The sequence below is a fragment of the Porcisia hertigi genome, chromosome 23 (genome assembly GCF_017918235.1).
Source record: "Porcisia hertigi strain C119 chromosome 23, whole genome shotgun sequence".
In the NCBI taxonomy this organism is placed as follows: domain Eukaryota; phylum Euglenozoa; class Kinetoplastea; order Trypanosomatida; family Trypanosomatidae; genus Porcisia; species Porcisia hertigi.
The window spans coordinates 558,575-585,763 of record NC_090582.1 but is presented as its reverse complement, the minus strand read 5'-3'; the positions used below and the strand labels follow the sequence as shown (position 1 = coordinate 585,763).

At 55.2% G+C, this 27,189-nt stretch overlaps 4 protein-coding genes across 4 annotated transcripts; all 4 read right to left on the bottom strand.

Annotated features, from left to right (window-relative positions):
- Positions 1-2,171: 2,171 nt before the first annotated feature.
- Positions 2,172-3,074, bottom strand: JKF63_04911 (uncharacterized protein; the record flags this gene model as incomplete). The annotated part of the gene is made up of 1 exon (XM_067900882.1): positions 2,172-3,074. One exon carries the CDS (start codon positions 3,072-3,074, stop codon positions 2,172-2,174), a length of 903 nt encoding a protein of 300 aa, XP_067757082.1.
- Positions 3,075-11,431: 8,357 nt separating this feature from the next.
- Positions 11,432-15,436, bottom strand: JKF63_04910 (uncharacterized protein; the record flags this gene model as incomplete). The annotated part of the gene is made up of 1 exon (XM_067900881.1): positions 11,432-15,436. One exon carries the CDS (start codon positions 15,434-15,436, stop codon positions 11,432-11,434), a length of 4,005 nt encoding a protein of 1,334 aa, XP_067757081.1.
- A 1,558-nt stretch (positions 15,437-16,994) lies between these two features.
- Positions 16,995-19,862, bottom strand: JKF63_04909 (uncharacterized protein; the record flags this gene model as incomplete). Its single annotated transcript, XM_067900880.1, has 1 exon — positions 16,995-19,862. The coding sequence occupies one exon, from the start codon at positions 19,860-19,862 to the stop codon at positions 16,995-16,997; it is 2,868 nt and encodes a 955-aa protein (XP_067757080.1).
- Positions 19,863-22,152: 2,290 nt separating this feature from the next.
- On the bottom strand, positions 22,153-23,259 carry JKF63_04908 (uncharacterized protein; the record flags this gene model as incomplete). Its single annotated transcript, XM_067900879.1, has 1 exon — positions 22,153-23,259. One exon carries the CDS (start codon positions 23,257-23,259, stop codon positions 22,153-22,155), a length of 1,107 nt encoding a protein of 368 aa, XP_067757079.1.
- Positions 23,260-27,189: the final 3,930 nt, after the last annotated feature.

The following is a 27,189-nucleotide window of genomic DNA, read 5'->3' as shown; positions in this document are numbered from 1 at the left end:
TGTGTGTGTGGGGGGAAAGGGGGGGGGGAGGGGAGAGGGTAACACAGAGACGGGAAAATAAAAATAAAAATGTGTTCTATTTGACAAAACGAGCGCATAACGTAGCGATCCCGCCTCCTCCAAGTCCCTCGCCGTGAGCTGAGATGCTTCAAGGCCCGGCACAGCACAGGGCTGAAGCCACACACACACACACGCGCGCGCAGAGACTCCTTCCTTTCCTCTACTCCTTTAAAATGTTTTTTAGAGAAAGACTGTGGTCAGACGATTTGCGGAGCACACTGCACACGTCTTCTGCAACCCTGGGCTCTTTCTATTGAGCGTGTATGTGCACCCTCGCGCCTAGCCGTTGCTGCTCCTACTACACGGACGGCAATACGTGTAGCAGAGGCAAACAGAGAGCGGTGGAGTTGTGTAAGTGAGAGACGAGCACACCAGCCTATCTGTGTGCCTGGTGTGTGTGTGTGTGTGTGTGTGTGTGTGTGTAGACTCTTTTATTTACTTCTTTTTGTAAACAACTGCACAAGACGCCCCTAATGAAGATGTTAACAGGCGCACACGGGGTGGTGAGGTGGTGTGTGTGTGTGTGTGTGTGTGTGTGTGTGTGTGTGTGTGTGTGTGTGTGTGAGTGTGTGTGTGTATTCGTGTCGAAAAGAGAAGAAAAAGGAAGGTGTAGGTCAGGGAAATGAAAAGTGACGGGGAAGGAGGGTGGGGCACAGAGAAAGGGCAACGCCGTTGTAGAAGCGCATCCATGGGAAAGGAGGACACCGTCGTAGGACGGCTTTCTGAGGAGCGAAGCAGGAGAAAAAAGAGATCATTCACCAAAAGAGGTGTGAGGAGATATGGGGGCGAGGGAATGCGGCAGAAGCAGCAACACAATGGCCGCTGAAGCTTGCCCTCGCCCCCCCCCTCCCTCTCCCCGTCTACATACACCCTGAACCTCTAAATATTGAGGGGAGATGAGAATGATAAGGGGAGAGGGGCGGACCTGACGAAGAAAAACGATGGCGCAGCGCCGGTGAAGGTACCCCCCTTGCAGACCTGTGTACGCCGTACAGGTGCCATTCCTCCTTTTTTATGTTGATAATATTTTTGTTGGGCTGGGGGGGAAAGGGGGGAGAGAGGGAGACCCATGCCAGCGGTCATGAGGAGATGCAACTCTAGCCGCGTGTAGACAATTTAAAATAACACACAAAGCGAGAGAGCAATGGACTCACCGCACGTGTTACCCACCGTAAGAAGAGAAAAAGGGTAGTGCAAAACGCGAATTTTTTGTTGAACTCACCCACCCTCTCATCCACCCCCTCACACACACATGCACACACACACACACACCTCACACCCTACAAGGGTGCGTGTAGAATTTCAACTTTTGAATGCGTATAATTTTTTTGGGGGAGTTCATCTCCGGTGTTGTGCCCTTGTCTAATGTTTTTTGTTTTTTACTGTTCGTGTATTCGGGCAAGCGCGCGAGGGGTGCCACCACCGCGCTGCAAACGTTTACATATTTGTGTACGCCCTCTACAAAGAGAGACAATTAATTAAAAGTTGAGAGGGGAAGGTGAGAAAGAGAAGGAGGAGGGGAGATACACTGCTGAGAAACGAGGCAAAATATCAGGCAGTGGCTCCAATGGGGAGAAAAAAATGAGAAAAAGACGCAGAGGACTGTTGCCTGAAGTGCAGTCCGCACTCCGTGCTGATGTTCCTTTACGATACACTTGACTGACTCTCATTGCACCTCCCACCCCCTCCCCTCCGCTACCCGCCTCCCATCGATTAACTATGCGGCCCTCTTAGTAGAGTGATCGCCAGCGAGAAGGGTAAGGCAAGAAACAGAAAAAAAAAACAGCGGAGGTGGGGGAACGAGGGGGAAGCCCAGCAGAGCTGGAAGAGCTGGAGAATCAATGAGTAAAAAGCAAAACCTAGATGAAGACAACACACACACACACACACACACACACACGGCCCTCTTCCAAAAAAAAAAAAAAGAGGGACATGCGTAGTAGTTCTTTTTTTACTCTTCCATTTTTCTTACCGAATTATTTTTTTGTAAGAAGGGGGGGGGAAGGAGGGAGCGTCCCTCTTCACGGCCCCCCACCCACCCACCCCACCCACACACACACACACACAAAGAGCTCTCGTCTCTCTGTCTTCCTCTTTCGTTCTTCTTGGTGTCAAGCAGCCTTTGAGTGACGTGCCATGGCCGCTTGCTTGAACCGACCAGCCAGAAACCCCTCTTTTTCGTGGTACTTGGCGTACACGGGATCCTCATACTTATGATCCCAAGCGTGCAAGAGTGTTTTCATTTGGTGTGTCTGCTCAGCAGGGCGGTAGGACCCACACAGCCGGTCCCACACAGTGGTGTACTGACCGTAGTCGTAGTTGAACAACTCGTGGTGAATCGTGTGGTGCCCCGTTGTGTTGATGAAGTGCCCGCCAAAGTCCACCTGATCGTGTATCAAAATCGTCCAGAAATTCACCATCACAAACAGTGTGAAGAAGAGCAATTTGTGGAGAGGGAACAGATAGATGAAGATGTAGTACGGCAAACCCTGACCGAACCCGTCAACTGGATTGAAGGCGTGAGATGAGAACGGCGTCGTGTACTTGTACGTGTGGTGCAGCTTGTGCACGTGCTTGTAAATGGTGGGGTGGTGGAGCCCACGGTGGAAACAGTAGACCATAAAGTCCGTGAAGACGAAGAACAAAACAGGAGAAATCAAGAAGTACGCCCAGCCGTAGTCCGCAATGCTGTCATACACCTTGCTGTACCCGCGGTGTGAGAAGGTCGCCGCAGGCATTCCAAGGAACGCCATGAACGGGATTGAGGTCACTGCAATCCAAATCTCGTGCAGTACCTGTTTTCGCAGCTGCTGTACATCGTCAGGATCAATCGTCTTGGGGAAAAACTGATGCTTTAGGGTGCTGAAGTACATCCAATATGAAATCGAGGCAAAGAGTAAATACATAAAAATGCCCCCGGTTGTGAGGATAAACCAGAAGATGAACAGCTGATGCGTCAACTTCTCCCGGTCCACCGGTAAAACCGAAGCGTAAAGGTCAAAAACCGAATCCATGCCTACCAATGCGCGTGTGTGTGTGTGTGTGTATGTTTCTGATGGTGGTGGGAGGGGAGGGGAGGGAGGGGCGGGGAGGGGGAGTGGGAGGGAGGGGGGAGTGGGAGGGGAGGGGAGGGAGGGGGAGTGGGGAGGGGGGGGGGAGTGGGAAGAGACGTACGCGGAGGCCTTTTCCCCTTGTCCGCTAAGGGAGTGAGTCAAATGTGTTTTGGTTGCCTTCACGCCCGGAATAACTTCACTTGTTCTTTGTTTTCATATATACATATACATATACATATATATATATAGTAGAAGCCCAGAGTGAAGGTGGTGCTTGAGGACACCTGCAGAAAACACCAATCCAATAACAGTCGCAAGCAATCTACAATTACTTGAAGAGAGAGAGCGAGGCTATGTCTGCCGGGAATGTCGGCAGTGTGGAAAAGCGAAGGCGGTCTGAGAAACCCCCAGACAAAAAAAAAACAGGGCGACAAACGGCCGGTGGGGGAAAAAGAATAGAAACGAGCAAAGTGGATATTGGGTTTGACGATATAAACTTTAGACGTAAGAAGGCTCTTTACCCCTTGTGTGTGCGTGTGTGTGCGGGTGTGTGCGGGTGTGTGGTGTGTGGTGTGTGGTGTGTGGACGTCAGAGTGTTTGCATGTTCAGCGAACAAAACACGAGGCGAAAGTGTGTGGAGTGAACGGAGGGAAGGGGGTGGAACGACCAAAGAACCGAGAGCTCAGAAAAGAGCGAAGGACGGGGGGAGAGGGTAGGGGGGGACACACACACACACACACACACACACACACACAACGTGCCAAGCAGAAGCGAAACGAATTTTGTTCTGCAAATAGGGTGCACGCTGAGTGTTGTGATACCAACACAACCAGAGAAGGCAATGAACTTCACTGAGAGACGTTCTCCGTCGTTCCTCCTCACCAAATTTTGTGATCCACTCCCTGCGCTTTTCGAAGAGATCGCGTAACCCGTGTACACGTAGAAGTGCCGCTACTATACATGATGTTCTCTGTGGAGGGGAGGGGAGGGAACTACCGCCCCCCCCCAAACCCCCCCCTCCTGGGGTTCGCCTTTTCTTTTTTTTCAATGCGTCCCTGGTGTGTTCATAAACTGGAAGTGCAATACGGCACAATAAGCGAGCGTGTAATCATTCTCTCCGTCTAGAGAGACAAGAGAGAAAGAGAGGGGGGGAGAAGAGAGCACTCCCCCCAGAGCACGAAGCTCAGGAACGCGTCGGCGATAATAAAGTGGGAGAGAACACCCACTTTTTTTTAAAGGAAGCATAATAAACGACAAAGTGAAGAGGATCCGAGGTGGCAGGTGGCAGGGGGGGGTTGAGATGGCTGCAGAATTTGCTTGCTGGCGCCACACAGTTTCTTAAATGGATATCCCAATGCTGAGTGAGCATATGAATACATGTATGCACACAAATACATGAACCACGTGTGGTGCCTCATCTACAAGAGGCCCGGAGCCTTCCGGAAAGGAGAGAACAGATGAGAGGGGAGAGAAGAGAGGGTGTCGGAGGCGGACGCAGCGGCAAAACATCACAGGAGAAAAATATATACGTTAAAGCAAAACGATAAGAAATGGAAAAACGCGTGTAGGTGTGTGTGTGTGTGGTGTGTCCTTCTCCATGTTGCCCTCCATGTCTACGCGGCTCCACCCATCCTTGTGAGCGTCAATGTCCCCCAACCCATCCGCAAACGCACACGAGCATATTATATATATATATATATGCAAACATGTTTACAGGCTTGGACGGTTGCAATGCAATGGACCGACGCGAGCACGGGGACGGGGCAGGAGCACAACGCGCGTGTGCATCGCTGTGAGGAAAGGGAACACGCTCGGTGTACCGCAACAGTCTGTTTGGGGGTACCGGAGAGGGAGAAAAGGAAGTTGAAAAGAGGGGGGGCCCTGACGAAAAAAGAGGCAGGCAAAGCGCTGGGAGATGGGCATACCCGAAGAGAGAGAGAGAGAGGCAGCACGGCCATTGTGGTTCTTGTACCCAACCATCCAGTGAGTCCATAAACGCGACATCCCTCATTTTTTCTCCAGGCGTGACACACACACACACACACAAAAACAAAAACTTCGACGCAAAAAGAAGGGGAGAAAGAGAGAGAGCAGAGGCTCAAGCACCCACTAAAAGCAAGCGGAAGAGGTTATCGACGTCGTTCGTTCACAATGCTGAAGAGCCGAATCATGAGAATCTGCGTTCGAAATAAAGTGGGAAGGAGGGGGGAGTCGATGAGAAGGACGCAGAAGAGGCCCTACCCTCGTCGGGGGGGGGGGGGGTCTGGAGTCGCTACTCCATCAACCTGTAATGATCAGGAAAGCACCACCAGGTATACGAAGAAGTTAGAAAAGAGGGCGTCTGGGCGGGTCCGTGTGGGTCATTTCCATTGTGAGACGAGAGAAAAAGGTGGTGCGTTGTCTGTGTGTCAGCAAGATAGAAAAAGAAGGTTAGGGCTCGCAGGTGCAGGGAGTGGGGCGCGGTGGCCAGGAAAACGCTCTCTCCCCCCCCCCTTTGGTTTGCGGTCGTCGGCCGTGTCTTTTCTGCCCAAATCCTTTTTGGGTGGGGAAATTGCGCTCATTTACACACACGCGCACACATCCACACCACGACTACAACAAAAAGCAGCATCAGTGCATCTCTGCTCACCCTCTGTCACCACCACCACCACCCATCCTGTCAGGATCGGCGAGCACACACACTCGATCCTCCCCTCCCCCACACACACGCGCGCTACACGCACACAGAGGCTGCACACCTTCTTACAGCCGCTCCGGAAAGACAGAGACACTTTCCTGAACAACGATCATGGATAAGAAAAAAAAACAAATATATAATTAAAAAACAGAGAAACAAATAAATGTCATGCATACTGAACAACAGCCACTTCTGCAAGTGACGTATCGACTCAACTCAGAGCACAACAAGTAAGAAAGCGGATAGCCCCCTTCCCCGCCCCCTTTCTTGTCATACACATGTATGTCACTTGTGTTCGTCATGGGTCTACAATCCCGCAGAGCCAGCCAAGCCCATGAAGAGAAAAACTGGAAAACAGTGAGCGTGAGCGTAAAGTTAGAAGACATGGGCAAAGGGAGCACTTCTACGCTGCACCGATCCGCATCCCCCCGTGCGCCAGGGCCTCCCGGCCGTCGCCACCCCCACTCCTCCTCCTCACACACACACACACACACACACACACACACACACACACACACACACAGAAGGTACGCGATTAGATATACAACAGCAATGAGGAGAAGCATGCGACGTGTGAGAGGGGAGGAGAGAGAGGGGGGGCGAGGGGGGAAAAGAAGTTCCGAAAATCAAATTTTCTCCTTGGCCATTCGCTCACCACCACACCACCACCCTTTCCAACAAGGAAGAAATATCTTCAGTCCATCATGGTAGAAACGAGAATGAGGAAAACAGAGGTGAGTGCCACCACACCCAGCAGCGACCACTTTAGCAGCGACTCCTTCCTTCGGCCACGACTGCCCGCGGCTCTCACTGGGGAAGAGAGTAACGTTGTTGTCGCAGCGGAAGCCCTTCCAGCATCTGCCCCTCCCCCTGATGTTGCGTATGGCGCCCCAGCATCGCTTGCGCGCCGTTGCTGGCGGCTAATGAGTGCCCCTCGCATATAGCTAGTGAAGCCCCAGCCTCCTACACTCTTTGAAGATGACCGCGAAGGAGATGCAGTCGCCATCGTGCCGGTATTCATCGACTCGATAGAATGCCACCAGGACTTCGAATCGCTGCCTTCCTTCAGACGCGTCGCACCTGCGTAACTGCGGGCAGCGCCCCCGCTTTCGCTGTATCGAGAAATTTGCCTCAGTGCCGGCTTGGGAAGCGGATGCCTGGGCTGATAAGTGGCACCACCGGGGGGATCGAGGGAAGAGGTCGACATAAATGAGCAAGCCAGTGTCGTCGTCGTCGGCGCCGCGGAGAGTGCTGAGTAGAAAGACGGGCCGACACTCTCAGCCGCGCTCTTGCTGCTAGTACTGCTGCTACCACGGAGATATTTGGCTTGGGCAAAGATGGGGACCGCCTCGACGCAACCATCTTTCTTGTTGAGACGCAGTGAGAGCACCGAAGAGCCACTCCCTTGAAAACTCGATGCCTCTGAAAAATGGGGGGGCTGTGTAGACGAGACCGAGCGCGTCGCCGTCACAGGAGAGCAAATGCGGAGCTGCTGTTTCCCCTGCACAGACTCCCAGCGGGTGTTGTTGGAAAACTTGCCATCAGTCCTGCTCACGGGAGATGCCGGCCCGGGGCTGGAGTCAGACGGCACCGGCGACAGAGTGACCGAGGTGACTGGGCAATGCATCTGTGGCAATCGGATATCATCGCTGCTATGCAGGGACACTGTCGGGGAATCGGCAGCCGTGAGACCATCACCTGCCTGCCTATCAAACATGAAGTGCACTCGGCGGTTAGACATCGACCTCATCGAGTTGACCACTCCCCTGTCTGTAGTATACGACAAGCTTGTGGGCTTCCCTTGAAAGCTGTGCTGCGAGGGACTCGATTCCTCCATAGAGGTGATGGATGCCGTGGAGGGAGAGGCACACAAGTCCATCTGGGAGAGGTTTGTCTGGCGCCTCGACGGTTTGCTTCGCAGCGCCGACGGGTCTTGACGCTGCGGCACTAGCGGTGACGTAACAGCCTTTGGCTTCGTCATCAAATAGCTCGACAACATCCTCGGTTGTGTGACACTCGCAGCCGCTGAACCTGGCGCCACCCTCGCATGCGGTGCCGAGGTGGCCAAACCAACTCGAAAAGCTCTGCTGGCAGAGACGCCGTCCACATTCATGGCATTCCCTGTGCCCTCGCTCGCGCCTTTAGCCACCGCTCCGGGAGAAGGGGAGCTGGCTACCGTCAGGGTGATGTCCCTGCCACTCGATCCACTCACATACTTGCGGCGTCCCTCATCCGGCACAAGTGCGCTGCAGGGGATACCAAGCACATCAGTCGGTACGGAGCCTCGCCTGGAACAGACGCGCTTGACGAAAAGCTCTGATGGCATATCCCCTTCCACAGTCCCGTGTGCAAAGCCGAGTTGCTTCTGGGGTTGATTACCCAGTCTCCGCCCCTGACTTTGGTTGGGAGAGCTGCTGTCCCGCAGATCTGGGGCACGCTGGGGCCGCACAGCATTCTTTTTTGGAGTCGGAGTGCTCATGGAAGCGATGTGAAGATGAACAGCAGTGGGCGATGACCCACGATATCCAGCGGCTCTGCCACCGCCTTCCCGCGCAGCTGTGGTCGATGACCAGGTAAATGATGACGTGGTTGTCTGAGTCGCGAAGTGCGGCGGGGGCAGCGGTTGCTCCGCTTGCGGAGTGCAGTGGAGCTTGCCTCCCTCACCACGGTGCAGGCTTTCGCTACTAGGGAGCGTAACCGCCAGAGAGCCGCGGTGGGTCATTGCCGCACGTGTCTGGCGTGGTGGCTCGACACCTGTGTTCCTAAGATGCGGAGTGTGTTCATCTACACTGAAGCTGGGGGTTGGGGTGGCAGACGGGGCGGCATCGCCTCCAGTTCCCGCTCTGTTGGCCAAAGCGTGCGCGGAAACCGAGTCTGTCGACGCGGCCTCCCAACTCGATAGTAGAGAGAGCGGCTTGGGCCCTTTGATGTGTGTCGTCTCCCTCACGCCTTCCCCTTGCACAGACTCCCTTGGTGCCAATGACCCCATTATAGGCCGCTGTGTAATGGTCGAACGCGGCGGAGGAGCAACTCAGTGGAGGGAGCGACGAAGGCAGCGGTCCTTCGTGAAAAACGTGCCTATGAGTGAAAAGTGGACACACACACACACACACACACCGAGACCTCCCCTCGTCTGAGTGGAAACAATTGAAAATGGGGGGAGAGGGAGGGGGGAAGAGGGGTGTCCTTTGCCCTTTGTCCTTGGCGGCAATGACTGCTTCTTCAGTGAACAAATAAACCCCACGGGGCTGGATGGAAAAAAAAAGAAGGGAGAGAGGAGGGGGGAGAGGGGGAGAGGGGGAGAGGAGGAAGGAGAGAGGGGGAGAGGGGGAGAGGAGGAGGGGGGGAGGGGGATAGCAGGAAAACTGGAAAACAAAAGAGCAAAAGAGCGAAAACAAGCGCAAATACTCAAAGGAAAAATAGAAGGTAAAGAATATATATTTATACACACGCACACACACACATATATATATTTATATTTTTATACTTTTATATTTTTATAAAGGGAGCAATGAGAAAATGGAAGACGTCTTGAAGATAGCGAAGCACACAGTGGAAATAGGGAAAAGAGGAGGGAGGGGGTGTGGCGTGCGTTGATAGTCCGTGTGGAGGTGAGGAGGGATGTGAACGGAGACACCAGTGACTTACAATTTTGTGTGAAAAGGGAGGGAGGGGAAAAGCCAGATGATCTCCGCCAAGCACAGAGAGGGGGACAAAGATGAGCGAATGTGTGTGTGTGTGTATGTGTGTGAGTGAGTGAGTAAACATATAAATACACATAGAGTGTTGAGCGAGAGCAACAGAAACAAAAAAAATGGCCTCAGGCGTGTACGCACGTGAAGAAAGAAAGATGCGCTACACCAACGGATATGTGGGTGTATACTATTTTCGACTCAAGTATGAGCGCCAATATAGAGCCGCGGTTACAGTTATGATTGTAGCAATCGCATGACTTACACACGTTCACTTCCACAGTGAGACAGTAAAGAGAACCAATACGCTCCGGGTAGGGGAGGAGAGGGAAGGGAAGCGGAGAACGGAAGATGCAATGAAAAGAAGAAGTGAAAGAAGCGAGACGTTTGACAAGCGAAGAAGATCAACAAAAAAAAAAGAGAAACCAAAAAAAAAGAAAAGCGGCAGAGAAGAGGAAGGGAGGGGAGGGGGGGGGGGGGGGGGATACCCTCAACAACGCAACAAAGAAAGAGAAAAAAGGTGGCAAAACAAAGGGCGCACTAATGAAAAAAAAAGAATTTTAACAACAACGCAAACCACGCTGAGGAGGCGGAGAGGGAGAGGGAGAGAGGCGGAGGGGGAGAGGGAGAGAAAGGGAATCAGAAAAAATGACGATGGTTACGGTGATGGTGGTGGTAATAGTAATAGTAGTAGTAGTAGCAAAGAAAGGGAAAGAAGCGCAGCGACACAGACGAGATAGCAAGCAATAGCACGAAACCCGTAGCAATTAATAGTTGTAGGGCGCTGTAGGTGACACGGCTACGGAGTCTCTCTTTAACAGCGAGAGGGTGGGGGGGGAACAGGAGTACTAGAGAAAATGGAATGGAAGGGAGAAAGGTAAAAAAAAATTGCAAGCGAGTAAAACGTAGTCCAAGAAGACAACAAAAGAATTCTGATGAAATGGGTAGAGAGAGGAGGGAGGGGGAGGGGAGCGGTGACGACCGCTCCGAGGCTCACTGAGAGGGGCCCACACCACACTATATTCGCGTTTCCTTACGTGTGAATCTGCTTCAAATGTTCAGTAAGAGAAAAAAGGTTCGCGGGGGTGCCCCAGAAAGCACGTGTTGGGGAGTAATGAGGCCGGAGTGTACTTGAGCCTCCTGAGAAAAGAGGGGAAGGGGGAAGGGGGGCAGGAGAGGAGAGAAACAGCCAAAGTAAACTTAAGGAGACAAAAAGAAACACAGAAAAACGAAGCAGCCAACGCAATAATACATGTAAATATATATATACGGGGAAAGATGTCGAAGAATACGGAAAAGGACCGAAGAAATAGGCGTGGTTGTGAATGCCTCTGAAGTCGTCGTTGTGGAAGAGCCCGCGATGATGCGCGCTGTTGTATGTGAGAGATGATGTGCAAATTATTCCAATTATATTGAGAAGTCGGGAGGTGAGAGGAAGGAGAGAAAGGAGGCAGCAGAGGAGGTGCGATGGAAAAAGAGAAGAAGAGATACAGAGAGGGGATATAGAAAATATACGCGCTCGGGTCGCTACATAGCGAGTGTGTATGTATATGTGTATGTGGGTTTGATTCTCGCGCGTGCACGGCAAGGGAAAAAACAAAGTGGGGGGGGGGGGGGTTCGCGGTATGGGGAAAAGGCGAAAGATGCCCCCGTCGTCGTCCCTCCCCCCTCCCTGCAACCATGATGGGAGGATCCCCACACAGTACATTCAACAAACAAACAAGACAGGATGTTTTGCAGAACCTTCGCAGTGCGACGCTTATGAGGACACTTGCAATAAAAGAAGGACCCCACAATACGGGGAAAAAAAAAGTGAAGCTCTGTGACAACGACACGCTGACGCTTCTCCGCTCATCTCGTGTTTTATCCCCTGTTCCTCATTACATTGACCTGAAAAGTGTATGACAGGCAGATGCGCGCACGTAAACGTCCGTAGCAGTACGGCCTGCTCACCGAAGAAGCGCCACAGTCATCCCTCGGCCTCCGTCACAGCAGAGGTTTTGAGGAAAACGCATGCAGTACTTCACAGCTGCCAAGCCGTCTGCGGATGGGTCAATTGTCGCACGACAACGATCCACGGCGTGTGTGAGGTGTTGCACAGAGGCAGCGGAGAAGTCGGAGCACAGCGCACCCCACACCACGAAATCAAGCAGCGGGACAACAGCAATCCGATCAGGGGTGAGCGAGAGAAGCTTCTCCACAGCACCCTCGATAGCCTCGGGAGAAGCGGCGACAGCGCTGCAGTCGCTGCAGTCGCCAAAACCAATATCCTCGCTTTCACTATGGGGAATAAGTGAAGCACCTGATACCGGTGGTTTTGCCGGTAGACTCGAGGCTGAACCGACAAAGAACACGAGACACGCTACGGGAGCCCCGCCAGTACCCCGCCTCACCTCAGCGTCCAATGCCGCGTCGAAGTAAGTACGACCGTGGCACGCCGCTAACCACCGTCTGAGAAATCTCTGTGGAGTGCGCTGTAGCCTCTGCAACCAGAGCGACAACTGCCAGTGGTGCAGCGCCACTTCCACTGCAGTCTCCACTGGCGAGTCGGCAAGGCTGTCGCCGTACGACGCTTCAGAGCGGCACCACCGCGGTGCAAGACGTGAGACAGAAGAAGCCTTGGCATTCCTGTCGCCTGTGAGATCCACTTCGAGCTCGCAACGCGCCTCCAATGTCGGGACCCTGCACGGACTTCGATACACACAGAGGCCACTCTCCACCCACGTGCACGTGTTTGCCGAAAAACGCCTCATGGCTGGCAGTAGAACCGCTTCGACATACGCTGCATCGTTGAACAAGACAACTGGAGAGGGCGGTGTTGGTTGTCCGTTTGTCTGGCCTGCCTGCATGACCGGCGTCTTTCGACCAACAATGGTGTACAGATCATGGGTAAGCAGACCAGAGAAGCTGCCGAACGCGTCCTTGAATAAGAAGCGAGGGTGCCGCCATCCACAGAGCTGCTCCAGCTCATCAAGACGCCACAGGGACGGACACACCTTCACGGCAATGGGTCCGTTGCGCTGAGAGCCAGCACCTTGGCCGTGGCCGGTCCCTGAGACTGGGGAGGACGAGGAAAGCGACGCACAAGGCGAGTCAACCACAGGCAGCACCCACCGCGGTTGATGGAGCAGGAAAGGGATTAGCACACGCTCACGAGCAAACATGAGTCGATCCTCCGCCATTGGGAAGACGCATGTCACTTCTGTGGCGGCGCGAACGGCCGTAGCAGAAAGAGGCGAGGAAGAGTGGGAGGTGAAGGCGCTGGTCGGCGCCGCGGTGACGACTTCAGGCGTGTAGAGGGCAGCCCACAGCGCCTCCGCCAAAGGCGCCTCAGTGACACGCACGGTGGAATCCACGGCCGCCTCGGCGCCGCTCCCCTCCTTCCCCCGATGAGCCACTGAGAGGGGGCAGGGAAACGCCGCGGCGCCTGCCACTCTTTCGGGGGCGTGTAATAACAATGGCGTTGCCACCGCGATGGCCACTCGGCCAAAGCGCGATCCACTGCCCCACTCTTGGGTAAAGGCCCCTCCATCAGAAATCAACGCCACGCTCTCCGCATCGAGTTGTTCCTCAAGACGCGATCGATGGCCCTCCTTCCTGCCTGCCCCACGTAACGCGGCCGAGCAGGGCAGAGAATCTGTCGGCCTGTCAATCTGCCGTGGAGGTTCTGGATTATGGCGAGATGCTGATGCGCGCTGTGGCTCATCGGATACCGGTGGTGGTGCCCGTGACCGACCGCTGTCCCCCGCGGGCACCTTCGTACCAGTGGAAGCACGCAGAGCTGGCGAAGGCACACGAGCAGCCACAGCCTCCCGCCAAATACAAAAGCTTTTGTGTATCGCTTGACGCACCGTGTTTTGCCGCAACGAGTCTCCCCCACCCGGGACCATGGATATGGATGACTTCGCCTCGAGGCTGTAGTGCGACGTCCTCTGCTCAGCTCGCCCCACGGAAGGTGACGATAAAGACACAGTGGCTAAGCTGTTAATGGGCTTAAGCTTCCCACTCTGCAGCTGTGCCGTCCACAGATGCGCCGCTCTTGATGACGAGTCCGTGACACGCGCACGCAGTCGCTTGCCGGACATCGACACAAAAAGAGAGGAGTTGTCCAAAGCGCCAGAAAACACACCAGACGACACCGATGTTGAGGATTTCAAATCATCAGCAGAGTCCAAGCGGAACTGCTGTGCGGCTACCGTTGCCGTTTTTGCTGCAAGCGCCTGCGTCGTCGGCACCTCCGACATATAACTGAAGAAGTATGTTGGGTAGAGCACACCGGCATCCATAGGAGTGACCTGGGAGTTCCCTGTCGCCTGGCCGCGCACCACGGTGAAAAAGAAGAGACTGTAGAGTGGCTGCGTTGTTGTCCTCGCCATGGGCAACGCCGACGCATCGGCCGACGCGCTGGAGCCCGTAGCAGGTGTTGATGGTTGAGCAGGCACTCGTGCCTGAAGCGCTGCCGCCTCGTATGCGCTCCTTGGGTCGAAGCTGTATGTGTGCGCGAGGAAGACCTGCGCCTCCAAGGTGGACAGGTATGTGGGTGATACCGATGGCTCGCCTGTGTGCGGAACGCCGTGACGCCGCAGCAGCACCTGCGACGTCGCGGTGTCAAATACGAGCCACCGGGAGAGATCCACCGGCGTGCGGCAGCGGAGCCGCCACGTGCGCGAGCCACTGTCACCCACACCAGCGTTGTGCGTCCCTCGCTGAGCCGTGTGCCCGCCCATCGAAGGACCAGGTCGAAGGAGATCGAGTAGCGCCGTCGGCACCCCAAGAACATAGTGCAGGGGGAGACTTGTGTAGTCAGTTCGATAGTCAGTGGAGCTGCACGCAAGCCCAAGGTGAAAGGCGTCCAGTACGGTTGTGTCGGGTGTGCTCGCTGTATGCGCCGCTAGCCCTACACCCGAAGAGGGTGTCGAAGGTGAGCTCGCAGGGGATGCGCACGCAGGAGAACTAGCAGCGCTGGCAAGAGGGGCGCCATTACATTTAGAAAAAGTTGTAGTATCGGCGGTAGAGTGCACGTCGACTGCCAATCCGAGGGACACAAATGTGTCACGCGTGTCGGGGACCAGAAGGCAGGGCTCTTCCAGGTTGCGTAGGAAAAGAAGCGGGTCAGTGAAGGGGGGCAGCGCACCCTGTGCCGCAGTACTCGACCGCTGCCCAGGCCTCTCCATGTGGAGCCCCGACTGCTGCCTTTTATGCCACTGCAAGCGCGCGAGTTGCCGCTCCTTCTGAGCGGCTCTGAAAAGAGCGAAAATCGTGTTTTCCGATGCGGTCAGTTGAGGCTGAGCCAAAGTGAGCAAATGACTGAAGTCGGTACCGCCTGACAGAGACGCCGTCAAGTGGCCGATAGGTGCAGTGCCCGCTGACGTCAAAGCCATGCCCTCGGACGCCGATGCTGCCATTGGCGCCGTAGCGTTGGTGGGGTGTCCCTTTCCCTTCGGATGAGGGTGAGGCCTATGCTGCTGCTGTTGCTGCTGCTGCTGGCACTGCCGCACCACTGCCGGCATCTTTTCGCCTATGTTAGAGGGCAACTCGTTGTAGTGAAACAGAAGGCGCGATGTACCCACCGGCAACCGGCGCAGGAGGCGCTGTGTGTGGTTCAAGGAGAGAAGTACGGCAACAGCGTCAGCGCCATGCGGCGAACCCCTCCCAGGCACAGCAGCCTCGCGAGCAACCGACGACGAGGCTGCTTCCGGTGCTGCAGAGGCTCTAGACACGGCGGCGCTTCTGTCGTCATCCGGGCACAGAGAAGTCGCCGAAACCCCCTCAGCCAAAGCGCTGTACGACGACTGATGGCACTCCTTCTCATAGGCGCACACCAGACTACCGCCACGCCACACGCCTTGCGCCTTGTTGCCCAACAACATGCATCTGCGGCGTCGACAAAGGCAGCCAAGGACGGGATACGCTGAAGGTGCCGTCAAATAAAAATGTGCGGTACACAACCGCATCAGAGCATCCTCAGTGGCAGCACACGAGGAAAGCGAGATGGAGTGAGGGGCTACCGAACGCTCGCACACACGCACACGTAACCCATATCAGGAATCGAGCGGAGAAGCTTGAGGTTCTACCACGGCAGGTGATACTGTGTGCGCGCTCCGCCTTTTTTCTTCCCGATGACTTATGCTTCCGGAACCTGCCAAAGTGTTTCAGGGCCCTCCCTGAGCCCCTGCAACTCCAAAGGTGGCGTCAGGCTCAACAGAAGCAGCAGCTCCAGCTGCTCTAGATGATGTTTGAGAAGATCGCGCGTGGCTAATTACGCTGGGTGCATGCGAAGCAGAAAGTTTGAAGAAGGGAGGTGAAAGAAGGCACAAAACAGAGATGTGTGCGCCCCCCCCCCCACACACACACACAGACACACAATCTCTCTCGAACCTTAGCCCCCCAGTACCCTGAAGTCGTTACAAGACTAAGCGAGCAGCGGCTGTGTGTACGCGGGTGTGAGCCGAGACGAGTCGCATATCACAGTCCATCCCAACAGGCAATCAGAGAAGGAGCGATATATCTATACATACCTTATCGGGGATCACAGAAGGTGTAAGAACCACTTCGTCCCACAGCATCGGAACGCAGAGAAGCACCGATCACGAGAAGACACTCGAGCAGTGCTCTACGTCGGTGGACGTAAGGCCTATCCCGGGCACCACAGCGTAAAAACACAAAACGGCACACACATTCATCTGTGTGTGTGTGTGTGTGTCGGGAGGGGGGAGGAGGTGAGTGTGTGAGTGCGTGAGTGCACACGTTTGGTCGCGATTTTTATTCGACATTCATTTTTGTTTTGATTTGCTCTCTCTATTGCCGTTTTCGGGGCCTTTTTTTCCTATTAAGTAAAAGTCGACGCCGCCAAGCGTGCCCGCCACTCCTCCCCGCCGTCGCCGCCTTACGAAAAAAAAAATCTACAGCAGCGCCCACGCACACGGACATCGATCATGAGAGAACAGCGCAAAAGAAAACAGCCACCCTCCCTCTCTCTCTCCATCACTGCAGGTGACTCACATACACAATTAAGTGGCTCGCACGAGAAGTGAAGACCACCCCAACACCCCCACGCGACCCTGCGCCCAGAAGCTGCAGCCGCACCAGAGACACGCACAGAGGAAAACAACGGCAGTACTTCTATGAGACATCCACAGGCGGCAAGACCTGCGCCTACGCATGGATCGTTCTGTGCGTGTTCGCGCACAGGGAAGACAGACGCCCGATACTTGAAAAAGAAAAAGTGAAGAACATTAAACAGTGTGCGGTCCAACGCTCCCCCTCCCCCCCCCAAAAAAAAAAAGCGCGGCGAGGTCGTCGGGTGATATCGGAGAACCTGGAGATTTACACGTGTGTCTTTTTGAAGGCCATCTTCTCGAAGATAGCCATGCGCCCTGTAGCTCGACGAGACGGCAGCGGCGGCGAAGCGGCGTAACTTGTCGTGTCCCCATCCGTCGGAGAGGGTGGGAACGCTGATGAGAGTAGCGACGTGGGCGATGAGGCTGTCACAAACTCTGACTGTGAGGACGACTACAGTGCAGCCGATTCCTCTGGTTTAGTGCTCGCGCCATCGACGGTCAGAAGCGCATGTTGTGATGTTTTGTGGGGAGAGACAGGCGAAGGTGAGGCGGTGGCGATGGAACGCGGAGGGCGAAAAGCGCGCGGCACGTACTTACTAGCAGCACTGCCAAGCAGTGAACTGAGTGATGGCTGCAAAGGACTCGCTGGCGAAGGATGCAGCGACGCTGGAGAAGAGTCGGCCGTCGAGGCAGGCGCACGTGCTGTCGACGGGTTCAGAGACGACGACGACGGCGGCGGCGGCGGAGGCAGCCCTTCATCGCGGCTCCACTGCCGCCCAAGAAAACAAGACTCGAAGATAGAGTGCGCACGGTTGCACTGCCAGTAACCGAACGGACAATCACAACGCGGTGGCGACAGCGCAGATTGTGCACCACGCATCCCTACGGCCTCGGTGGTCGCGTCGGTGCACTGAGCGATGCCGTACGCGTATGGCTCCGCGTCCGGGGTCTCGGCCAGGCAGCAGTCTTCGCGCATCCCCTCTTTCAACACCGACGCGTGTGCTGCTCTGCGCTCGCCCTCCACCTCGAACTCCACAGCCCTTGTGCTCTCTGAATCGGCCAAGGACTGGGCTGAGTTTAGTGTGCAGAGCAGGGATGCTGCACTTGGAGATGCGTCGCCACTACCCCTCTGGGAAACGGTGCACAAGCTATTGACGTCGCCATCGAGTCTAGTGCAGTCCCGGCTCGGGCCGCCATCCATCATCTTCCACGAACCCTCGTCGCCTGTTGTGTCAGCGGTGCGTCGCGACGAAATAGTCGCCGAGGCCCCCACTCCGTTGAATGAGTCATCTGCGAGAGAGCCACTGTCCACCTTCGTGGTCAACATCAACGCCGGAGATGCTGTGCACGGCTCCACAGAAACGTGAGAGCTGCAACCACCAGCACCGGCCCCGGTCACTGGCGCTGCGGGACAGACAGACGGTTGCCTGGGCACCATCATGGAAAGCTCTGCGTCTCCGCCCTCTACGTCCTCCTCATTGTCTGTCTCGCTTGTGGACCACTGTTCGCGCACCGCGGTACGCCCACGCACCATGAAGAACCGCGACCGAACAACAACAACCTCTTTATTTTTAGAAGACGCAATCAATGATTGCGCTGGCGCCGCAACGCTGCCGATAAACCCGGAGGCAACACGCTGCTTCTTTAATGGGACCGCGAAGCTTTCTGTGCCGAGATCGCACTGCGGCAAAGTCGATCCGTCTCGCCACGGCTTTCCTGGACGCACAACCACACGGTTTGAGGACATGCCTTCAAAGCCAGAATACGATTTCAGGGAGGCCTGCCCACGCCTCGTCCTCTGCAAATACTGCGTCACACATGGCTGATACACACCTCGATATAGCTGCAGAGTGCAGGGGTCCTTGAGGCACTGCACGCAGACCTCCTGCGCAATTGGAGGAGGCCAAATACTACCAACCAGCTGTGTCTTGAATTCGGTGCCACCGCTGTTGGAATCAGGCAGGGGGTGGTACGTCACGATACTGTGAGTGAGGGGCGAGTACACGAGATGATGTGCGAAGCAGTAAAAGGCCTCCAGAATACGCTTCCGGTAGTGCCGCAGCTCATCTGCTGGAAATCCAAAATCACGCTCCAGTTTTGTGAAGCACTGTCGTAGGGATGAGGCGTGGGCAACCAGCTTGAAGGCTTTCTTGACTCCGATGGAGCGCAGATTGGGCACGTAGTCACACCCACTCAAGATACAGCCGAGGAGGAATGACTCGTAGGTGAAAACACCTTTAGAGGTGGCTGTTCCAACTTCGTCTGTACACGCACCAGCCGCCGCCGCCCCCCCTCTCCGCGTCTCATCACTGCGCTGGAGAGACTGGAGAGCAGTGGACCGCATGCGAGCGTGGGTGCTGTTCACACTATCATGTCCCCTGCCGATCACGTCGGCGACGGGTGCCGCACGTCGGTGGGCAGAAGCAGGCCCCAGCACCACCGAGGCCGCGAAGGAAGTGACCGCCCTCGTGGCGGCCATGCGCTGGAAGAATTGCGGGGCACACAGCGGTGGCTGCAATACTTCGCATTTGCCTGAAAATGTGTCCAGTTTGGAAATTATACAGGGGCAATAGTAGGCAATCAAGTCAGAGTCCTCTGATGCCGCCGCCGCTACGTACCCCTGACGACACAGATATGCCAGCTGCGCATCCGCCTCGTACGGTGAGACTATGCACTCCACATGGCGCTCTTCCTTCAATACCTGGATCACGGCGTGTGCCAACTCTGTCGAGATGTCCACGGCCTTCTCGAGCAGCTGCACAGCCTCTTCGTAGAGGCGCGCGTCTCTGGGAAGCGTGATGCGCTCACCAGTCGCGCGGCTGTCTGCCGTGTACCCTCGACGACGACGCGCATCGCAGTATAGCTGATCCAGCTTGACTAATGCACTTTGAAACGCATCGGCTCGCCGAAGCTTCCGCTCCTCGTCGGTGCCCCCTTTCATCGGCATCTCTGCGCCATCAAAGACGCAAACAGGAACCACACCAAAGCGCTGCAGTGCAGATACCTTGTCCACCACCAGTGTGACAAACTCGTCGTCGAACATAATGACATCATCGATGGAGAGTGGCGGCGGCGATGCGATCGGCACAGCACCACCTCCACTATCTACCGAGTTGACGGGGTCTGCGGTGCTCTTGCTATCCCTATACTTCTCCTCGAAGAACGCGGTGACGGCCTCTGTGCGGATGCGCACAGAGCGATGCACGCACCGGTGGAGCCACACATACATGTCAACCGCCACGCGCTGCCCCCGAAACTGGGAAAGATGGCCATCGTCGACGTATTCGCGCAGTGCTTGCCAGAGACCTTTGATTCCCATTGTTGGTCGTGACAGCGTGCAGGAGGGAGGGAGAGAGGGAGGGGAGAAAATACAGCCACGTGCAAGAGCGAAACACGCGAGTTCGCACACACCAAAACACTAAAATGAAGTAATTAAGTGGCAAGGAATAAATATAAATATTTATATATATTTATATATGTTGGTGTGTGTGCGTGTGTATGTTGGCCCCTGTCAACCACCGGGAAGAGACGAGGAGGAGAAAAAAAGAAGCAATAATCTATGTCAAAAAACAAAAGAAAATATATCTGCCTTGTCTCTATGCGTATTGCGGGTGTGTGTGTGTGTGTGTGTGCGTGCGTGGAATGCAAGGGGGGGCGTCCCCGTCTCCCTGCCAGCGTATACCGTAGAAGCCGCTCCCTGGTCGTGGTAGAAGTGAAGGAAAGAGTTTGGGGGAGCGATCTGTGTCTTTTCTAAATCTGCGTTTTTTGCTATGCGGGTGTGCACCCATACATGTGTGTGTGTGTGTGTGTGTACGCGTGTGTGCGGTGGGCAGACACCGTGGTACAACTGCTGAGGAGCCAGAGCAGATAGTGAAGCGTATAAAATAAAACGGAAGAAATATTTGCGAGGGCACACGCGAAAGGGAGGGGGGAGAGAAAAAAAGAGGAAGAGAGAGGAAGAGAGAGGGGGGGGAGGGAGAAGGAAGGGTGGACGAGAAGTTGCGCAGGAGCACCATCAGGGCGAATGAAGCAGGGGTCAGCATAGGGCACAGTAGAGAGAGACGTGTGCGTCGTGGTGGTACTGCCGACTTGACCCAATTAGCTCCCCACGCCACTCTGTGGCGCAGCCACGCACATGCTGTCTTTTTTTTTGTAGGCCTGCCATACAGAAAATGTCGTGGGTTAGGCGCAGGAGGAGGGCTTGTTCTCCTGGATATCTCCAAGATGTGACGCCTACCAGGACGAATGCCCCAAAAAAAAAAAAAAGGAGAGTCCCTCTGCAGATAATCGAGGCAGTAAACATGTTCGGAGTGAAACGAATACGCGGACATGTCTCCGCGTGTCACCGCCACACACAAACACAACCACAGCAACAGACACACACACTCTCTCGCTGTATACACGAAGGGAAGCGATTCTAGGTCACCAAGAGAGAGCAGGAGGGAGGGAGGGGGATGACCAGGGGCGACAGAAACCTGCACAAGTCCCTCCTCCCCCCTCTACCACATGCGATGGACTGCGGATCCCTTCACATACTCTAGTCGCTGTATGTAATTCGGTGGTTCTGGAAGTACAAGATGGAAGCCAGTTATTGAAGATGAAAAAGGGGGGATACACGCCGCTAGGTGACAAGTATGACAAAAGTGCGCGATGTGTGTGGATGAGCCATCCCACCACAACCACCTTCTCCCCTTCCTGCACAGTAGTCCAAAACAGCCGAGCAGCGAGACTTGGGGGAAGGGGGGGGGGCAATGAAGTGAAGGATATGCCATGGACAAAGTCGAAACCAGAGATGCAGGCATTCGAACTCAGATGAATGTAGACGTCTTCATATGCCGTCCTCTTACATCCACTGTCCTTTCTTTCTTCCGTTCTCCAAGGGGCCAGCAGCGTGCCGCTATACCCAATCGAGAGGAAGAAAATGGGGAGGGGAGGGAACAGCGCTTCCGCCGCCATGACTGGTCCGCTCCCCTCCCCCTCCAGTTCACATGGTACGAAGGCATTAGAGGAGGAGGAGAGATCCACGTCTTGTGCAAGCGTGCGCGATAAGCCAGCAACACACACACACACACACACACCTCATCAACGGACACCCACGGGAATACGTTGCAGCGATACAAAATTAAAATACAAGTAGAGGAGGAGTGAGGGAGAGGGGGGGGTGAAAAAAAAAAGGCAGAATAGCTGAAGCTGCTCGTTCTCTCTGTCAAATCGTTCCTCGACAGGCGGACACCGTTCCAGGTGCTGAGCGATCAAAAGAAATGGGGTGGGTGGGGGTTTGAGGGCAGGGGAGGGGAGGAGAGGAGAGGGGAGGGAAGGGAAGGGAAGAGAAACACACAACCAGTAAAACAAGAACGACAAAAATTATGTATATATGTGGGTACACATGCGTATGAGTAGTCGATTGAAAAGAAAAAAACAGAGCAGTGAGTAAGGTAGGGTGGTGGGAAGCAGGGTGGCCACCAGTGTACATACTTGGAGAGAAGACGACAGAAAGATAGTAGCCAGTGGAGGGGGGGATGAGGGGAGTCTGCCCATCTCCTTGAACGCGGTGTGGTATACACAACTCCGAAGCGATGGTAAAACTGAAAAATCTGCGTCCTCTTTTGCTAAACATAGTGAGTTGCACCAAGTGTCGGCGGCAAGGAAGAAAACGACCGGGAGGCGAACGCTTGTCGCTGTTGTTGCCACAGAGGCCACTCTCCAGGCATGGCATAGGGCGGAGAGGAAGAGCGACCTGTCTGAAAACAGCAGCGACCATCTCTGCTGTTGCAGGCCAAGACGTCTCCCTGAGAAAAAAACACAGACGAGGGCGGAACACCTCCACAGAGACTAGAGGCACTCTGTCGCGAGCAGTGCGCGTTCGGCGAGAGCAAAGCGGCCCCCGGATCTAAATGCAAGGCATCGTGTATGGACAATGGCGCGGGTGGTATCGGGCAGGCACGCATCGAAATTATGCCTCCGTCACATCCACCCGGCATTGCAGCAGCGGGGCTGCGCGGCCTTGAAGATGCGCGCGACTCGATAGAGGCGTCACGAGAAAGTGTGTAAGCTCTGCTGTTGCCGAGAGCTGTGTGATGAGTCACTTGCTGGAGCGGCGGCAGTGAGGGAAAGCAGGGGGGGTGTGCACTGGGGAGCGGATAACTGAGCGGACTTGGTTGCGATAAAGATCGCGGGAAGGAGGGCACACGTATCGCCAGCGGTGATGGTGGTGATGGGGGTAGTGGTGTTGAGTACGAAATAGGCTCTGTGCTGCCACCGTAAGGTAGGTGTGCATCATCCCTGAAAGGAGATGACGACATGCGATAGCCCCCCAACGGGCCAACGCTGTAATATCTGTCGACATAAGGCGAGGGTGCGGCCGATAGGTAAGAGGGCCACTCCGCCACGACACCACCTTCACCGGTCGATAGGCTGCTGGGTGCAAAGCACGGCTCCTGTGCTGGTGGCCGCACAACACAACCCCTCTCCATGAGCTTGGCCGCCATGATGCATGCCTGCTGCTCCACCCAACGCTTGTGCGATGGTAGAAACCTCCAGAGCCTGCAAATGAAAACAATGGCAACTATCAAGAGGACAGCGGTGTAAGCGCGAAGTTCCTTGAAAAGGATGAACAACGGCACACAGACCATCACCACCACCACAAAGATTACAGTGTCAATGATAAGGTAGCCGCTGCAGCGGCAACACCACAGCTCAACTCCGAAGATGTGCATGAGGTGCAAAGGAAAAATTATAAAAGAAGGCAAACAAACAAAAAACAAGAGTGGGTGAAGCAGAAATAGTTCGAGGTAGCCCCCAGCGCGGAGAGGACGGGAATGCTTGAGTCTGTGAGAGTACATAAGAAAAAGAAGAGGGGACACATGAGGAGAGAGAATGGGGTGCATAAAAAGGGGGTCGTTCACATGAGATGAGAAGGGAGAACAAGGGTAGGAGGGGGTGATGGGGGGGGGGGGGCGGGGCTGAAGATGGTCATACTCCCCTCCATGTTTCTCTCCCTTTCCAACGTACACACGCTGCAACATCATCAGCATCAAAGAATCGCACGCCATACATGCCCTTCTAGTGACACCTAGTTGAGACTGCTTTGCACACAGACCGAGACGACACGTCCGGCCGGCCTTTACAAGCTTCGAGAGGTTGAGGGGGGAAGAAGAAAAAAGAGGAGAACAAAAAAAGAGCGGAAAAAAAAAACGAGGAGAAAAAAAAAGCTGGACAGAAAAAAACGAGCAGCCAGAGACGTTGAAGTTGCACCACATCGTGGGTCTCCGTCCATCGCCTCCGCTCATTTCGCGATACGTGCATGCACGCGCGTGGCTCCTGGGCTCATCCTTCGTGTGTGTGTGTGGTGTGTGTGTCGGTGTGTGTGTCACACAAACTGAAGAGGGGAAAGTGCGTCCGGTTCGAGGTCTCTTCAGAACTCCTGGCAGTGCCTTTTGTTCCTCACGTTCCTCTGCACCACACACCAAAGCCTCGGATGGATGGGAGAAGGCGCATACATACGAGGGGAAGCGGAGCGCGAAGGCAGCGAAACACCAAAGACGAGGGGCCTTAGCGAGTGAGGGGAGAAAAGAGGGGGGAGTTAGTGATGATGGTAGGGACCCCCACACTCCCTTTATACACACACACACACACACACATAAAAAGGGCGTGTGAGCGGCTGGCGGTGGTGAGCGCCGCCAGATGGACTCCCGTGCGGGCTACAGGGTGGGCGTTTCGAGCAGCAAGGGGAGGGGTGACGGGGAGGGGGGAGGGGGAAGAGTGACAGGGGAGGGGGAAGGGAATAACGGAAAAGGTACAAAATAGAAATGGGCTCAATACAAACAAAAAAAAAAGATTCAAATACACGAAAAAGCAACCACGAGTACCCTCCCAGAGAACAGTGGTGCGGGACCACATGACACGGCTGCAAGGGCGCAGCAGCGCAACACCTTCAAACCCAGCACTGTGTGATCCACGACGAGGACGAGCTGCACGAGGAGGACGGTAGCGCCGTCCTCGTACGTCGCCTTGTAGCAGAATGTCCCTCGGCAAAGGAGATCGCCCCAGCTTCGGCAGACAAAAACAAACCGTGCGTGGCATCTCCGAGCAGAAAGAGGTGCACCTCAACTCCACATGTGGCCACCCCCACTCCCCCAGGAGCTCCACGCCACCGCCCACCAACTGGCATTGTAGCCGCAAACGCTGGGGGTCACTGTGATGCCGATGTACCTGTGTGCGTGCGAAAAGAGGGGGCTGAGCGATGGCGAAAACCGGGACGACGCGGAGGGCTCCGTGGAAGGAGTCTCACTGCTGCGTTGTGGCAGCGTTGAGACCTAATGAGGCATGAGTACCGGCGTAGGGACTGTCGGCGAACGGCTCGCGCGAGCGCTGCAACGCGCACCTGCTGTCAGCGCCTGGGCTGCCTGATACTGCTGTGGGAGCGGTGTGGAAGTTCGCAAGCCGCCCATAGGGCTGCAGGCGGGGATCCCCCCGTGCCAGGGCAAGAAACTGGGCTGACGACTCCAGTGCAGAAGACATATAGGGATCAAACGACAGACCAGCCGCCGCCATGGCGCCACCCATCGTGCCACTGGTACTATCAGCGACGCCGTTTCTCTCCATACTCGCCCCTCCACCCTGAGAAACAGCTGACGTGGGGCCTCCCATCGAAAGAGACCCGCGACACCCGGGTGTGTTCTGTTTCGAAAAGCCCTCCGGCAGTCGATTGCCGCTGCTGGAACTCCCGCTGGGCAGCGAGCCAGGCCCACTGGAGGGCGTCAGTACCTTACCTACGCCGCGCTCCCGCATCTTTGAATCAGCCAGAAAATGCGCAGCACGGTTCACGTGAGCCACCTCGCGGGGCAGGAACCGCCACACGCGTAAAGCAAACGCCAGCGTCCATGCAATCAAGGTGGCTCCACACGGACGTGACTCGGGGACCCAAACCAGTAGCGGCACACACACACACAGCACCAACGCCAGAAGCCCCACACCAATGGCTTCGTCTCGATACTCGCGCAAAGCGCTGATCGCCTTGAGGTATAGACTCATCTCAATGTCTCTGTTGTGGAATCGAAGATAGTCAATGCAGAGAATGAGAAGAACAAGAGAGAATATCTGTATGTGGTGATAGTGGCAGAGAGCGGGAAGACGGAGGTGGAAGAAAGCAAGCGTTTGGGTGGAGGCTGCAGTCGACTGCCTGTGCCCAATAGACAACCTTCAACAAGGAGGAGAAAGGGGCGGAGGAGCCGAATCCTCTGCTTCAATCTAACAGGAGTGGCTATGGGGGGAGTAGGGCGGGAGTGGAAAGAGGAAGAACTGCGGCAATATATATATATATATATATATATCGATGTGTGGCAGTGTGTGTGTGTGTGTGTAGGTGGGGGGGCTGAAGATGGTCATACTCCCCTCCATGTTTCTCTCCCTTTCCAACGTACACACGCTGCAACATCATCAGCATCAAAGAATCGCACGCCATACATGCCCTTCTAGTGACACCTAGTTGAGACTGCTTTGCACACAGACCGAGACGACACGTCCGGCCGGCCTTTACAAGCTTCGAGAGGTTGAGGGGGGAAGAAGAAAAAAGAGGAGAACAAAAAAAGAGCGGAAAAAAAAAACGAGGAGAAAAAAAAAGCTAGACAGAAAAAAACGAGCAGCCAGAGACGTTGAAGTTGCACCACATCGTGGGTCTCCGTCCATCGCCTCCGCTCATTTCGCGATACGTGCATGCACGCGCGTGGCTCCTGGGCTCATCCTTCGTGTGTGTGTGTGTGTGTGTGTGTGTGTGTGTGTGTGGTGTGTGTGTGTCGGTGTGTGTGTCACACAAACTGAAGAGGGGAAAGTGCGTCCGGTTCGAGGTCTCTTCAGAACTCCTGGCAGTGCCTTTTGTTCCTCACGTTCCTCTGCACCACACACCAAAGCCTCGGATGGATGGGAGAAGGCGCATACATACGAGGGGAAGCGGAGCGCGAAGGCAGCGAAACACCAAAGACGAGGGGCCTTAGCGAGTGAGGGGAGAAAAGAGGGGGGAGTTAGTGATGATGGTAGGGACCCCCACACTCCCTTTATACACACACACACACACATAAAAAGGGCGTGTGAGCGGCTGGCGGTGGTGAGCGCCGCCAGATGGACTCCCGTGCGGGCTACAGGGTGGGCGTTTCGAGCAGCAAGGGGAGGGGTGACGGGGAGGGGGGAGGGGGAAGAGTGACAGGGGAGGGGGAAGGGAATAACGGAAAAGGTACAAAATAGAAATGGGCTCAATACAAACGAAAAAAAAAAGATTCAAATACACGAAAAAGCAACCACGAGTACCCTCCCAGAGAACAGTGGTGCGGGACCACATGACACGGCTGCAAGGGCGCAGCAGCGCAACACCTTCAAACCCAGCACTGTGTGATCCACGACGAGGACGAGCTGCACGAGGAGGACGGTAGCGCCGTCCTCGTACGTCGCCTTGTAGCAGAATGTCCCTCGGCAAAGGAGATCGCCCCAGCTTCGGCAGACAAAAACAAACCGAGCGTGGCATCTCCGAGCAGAAAGAGGTGCACCTCAACTCCACATGTGGCCACCCCCACTCCCCCAGGAGCTCCACGCCACCGCCCACCAACTGGCATTGTAGCCGCAAACGCTGGGGGTCACTGTGATGCCGATGTACC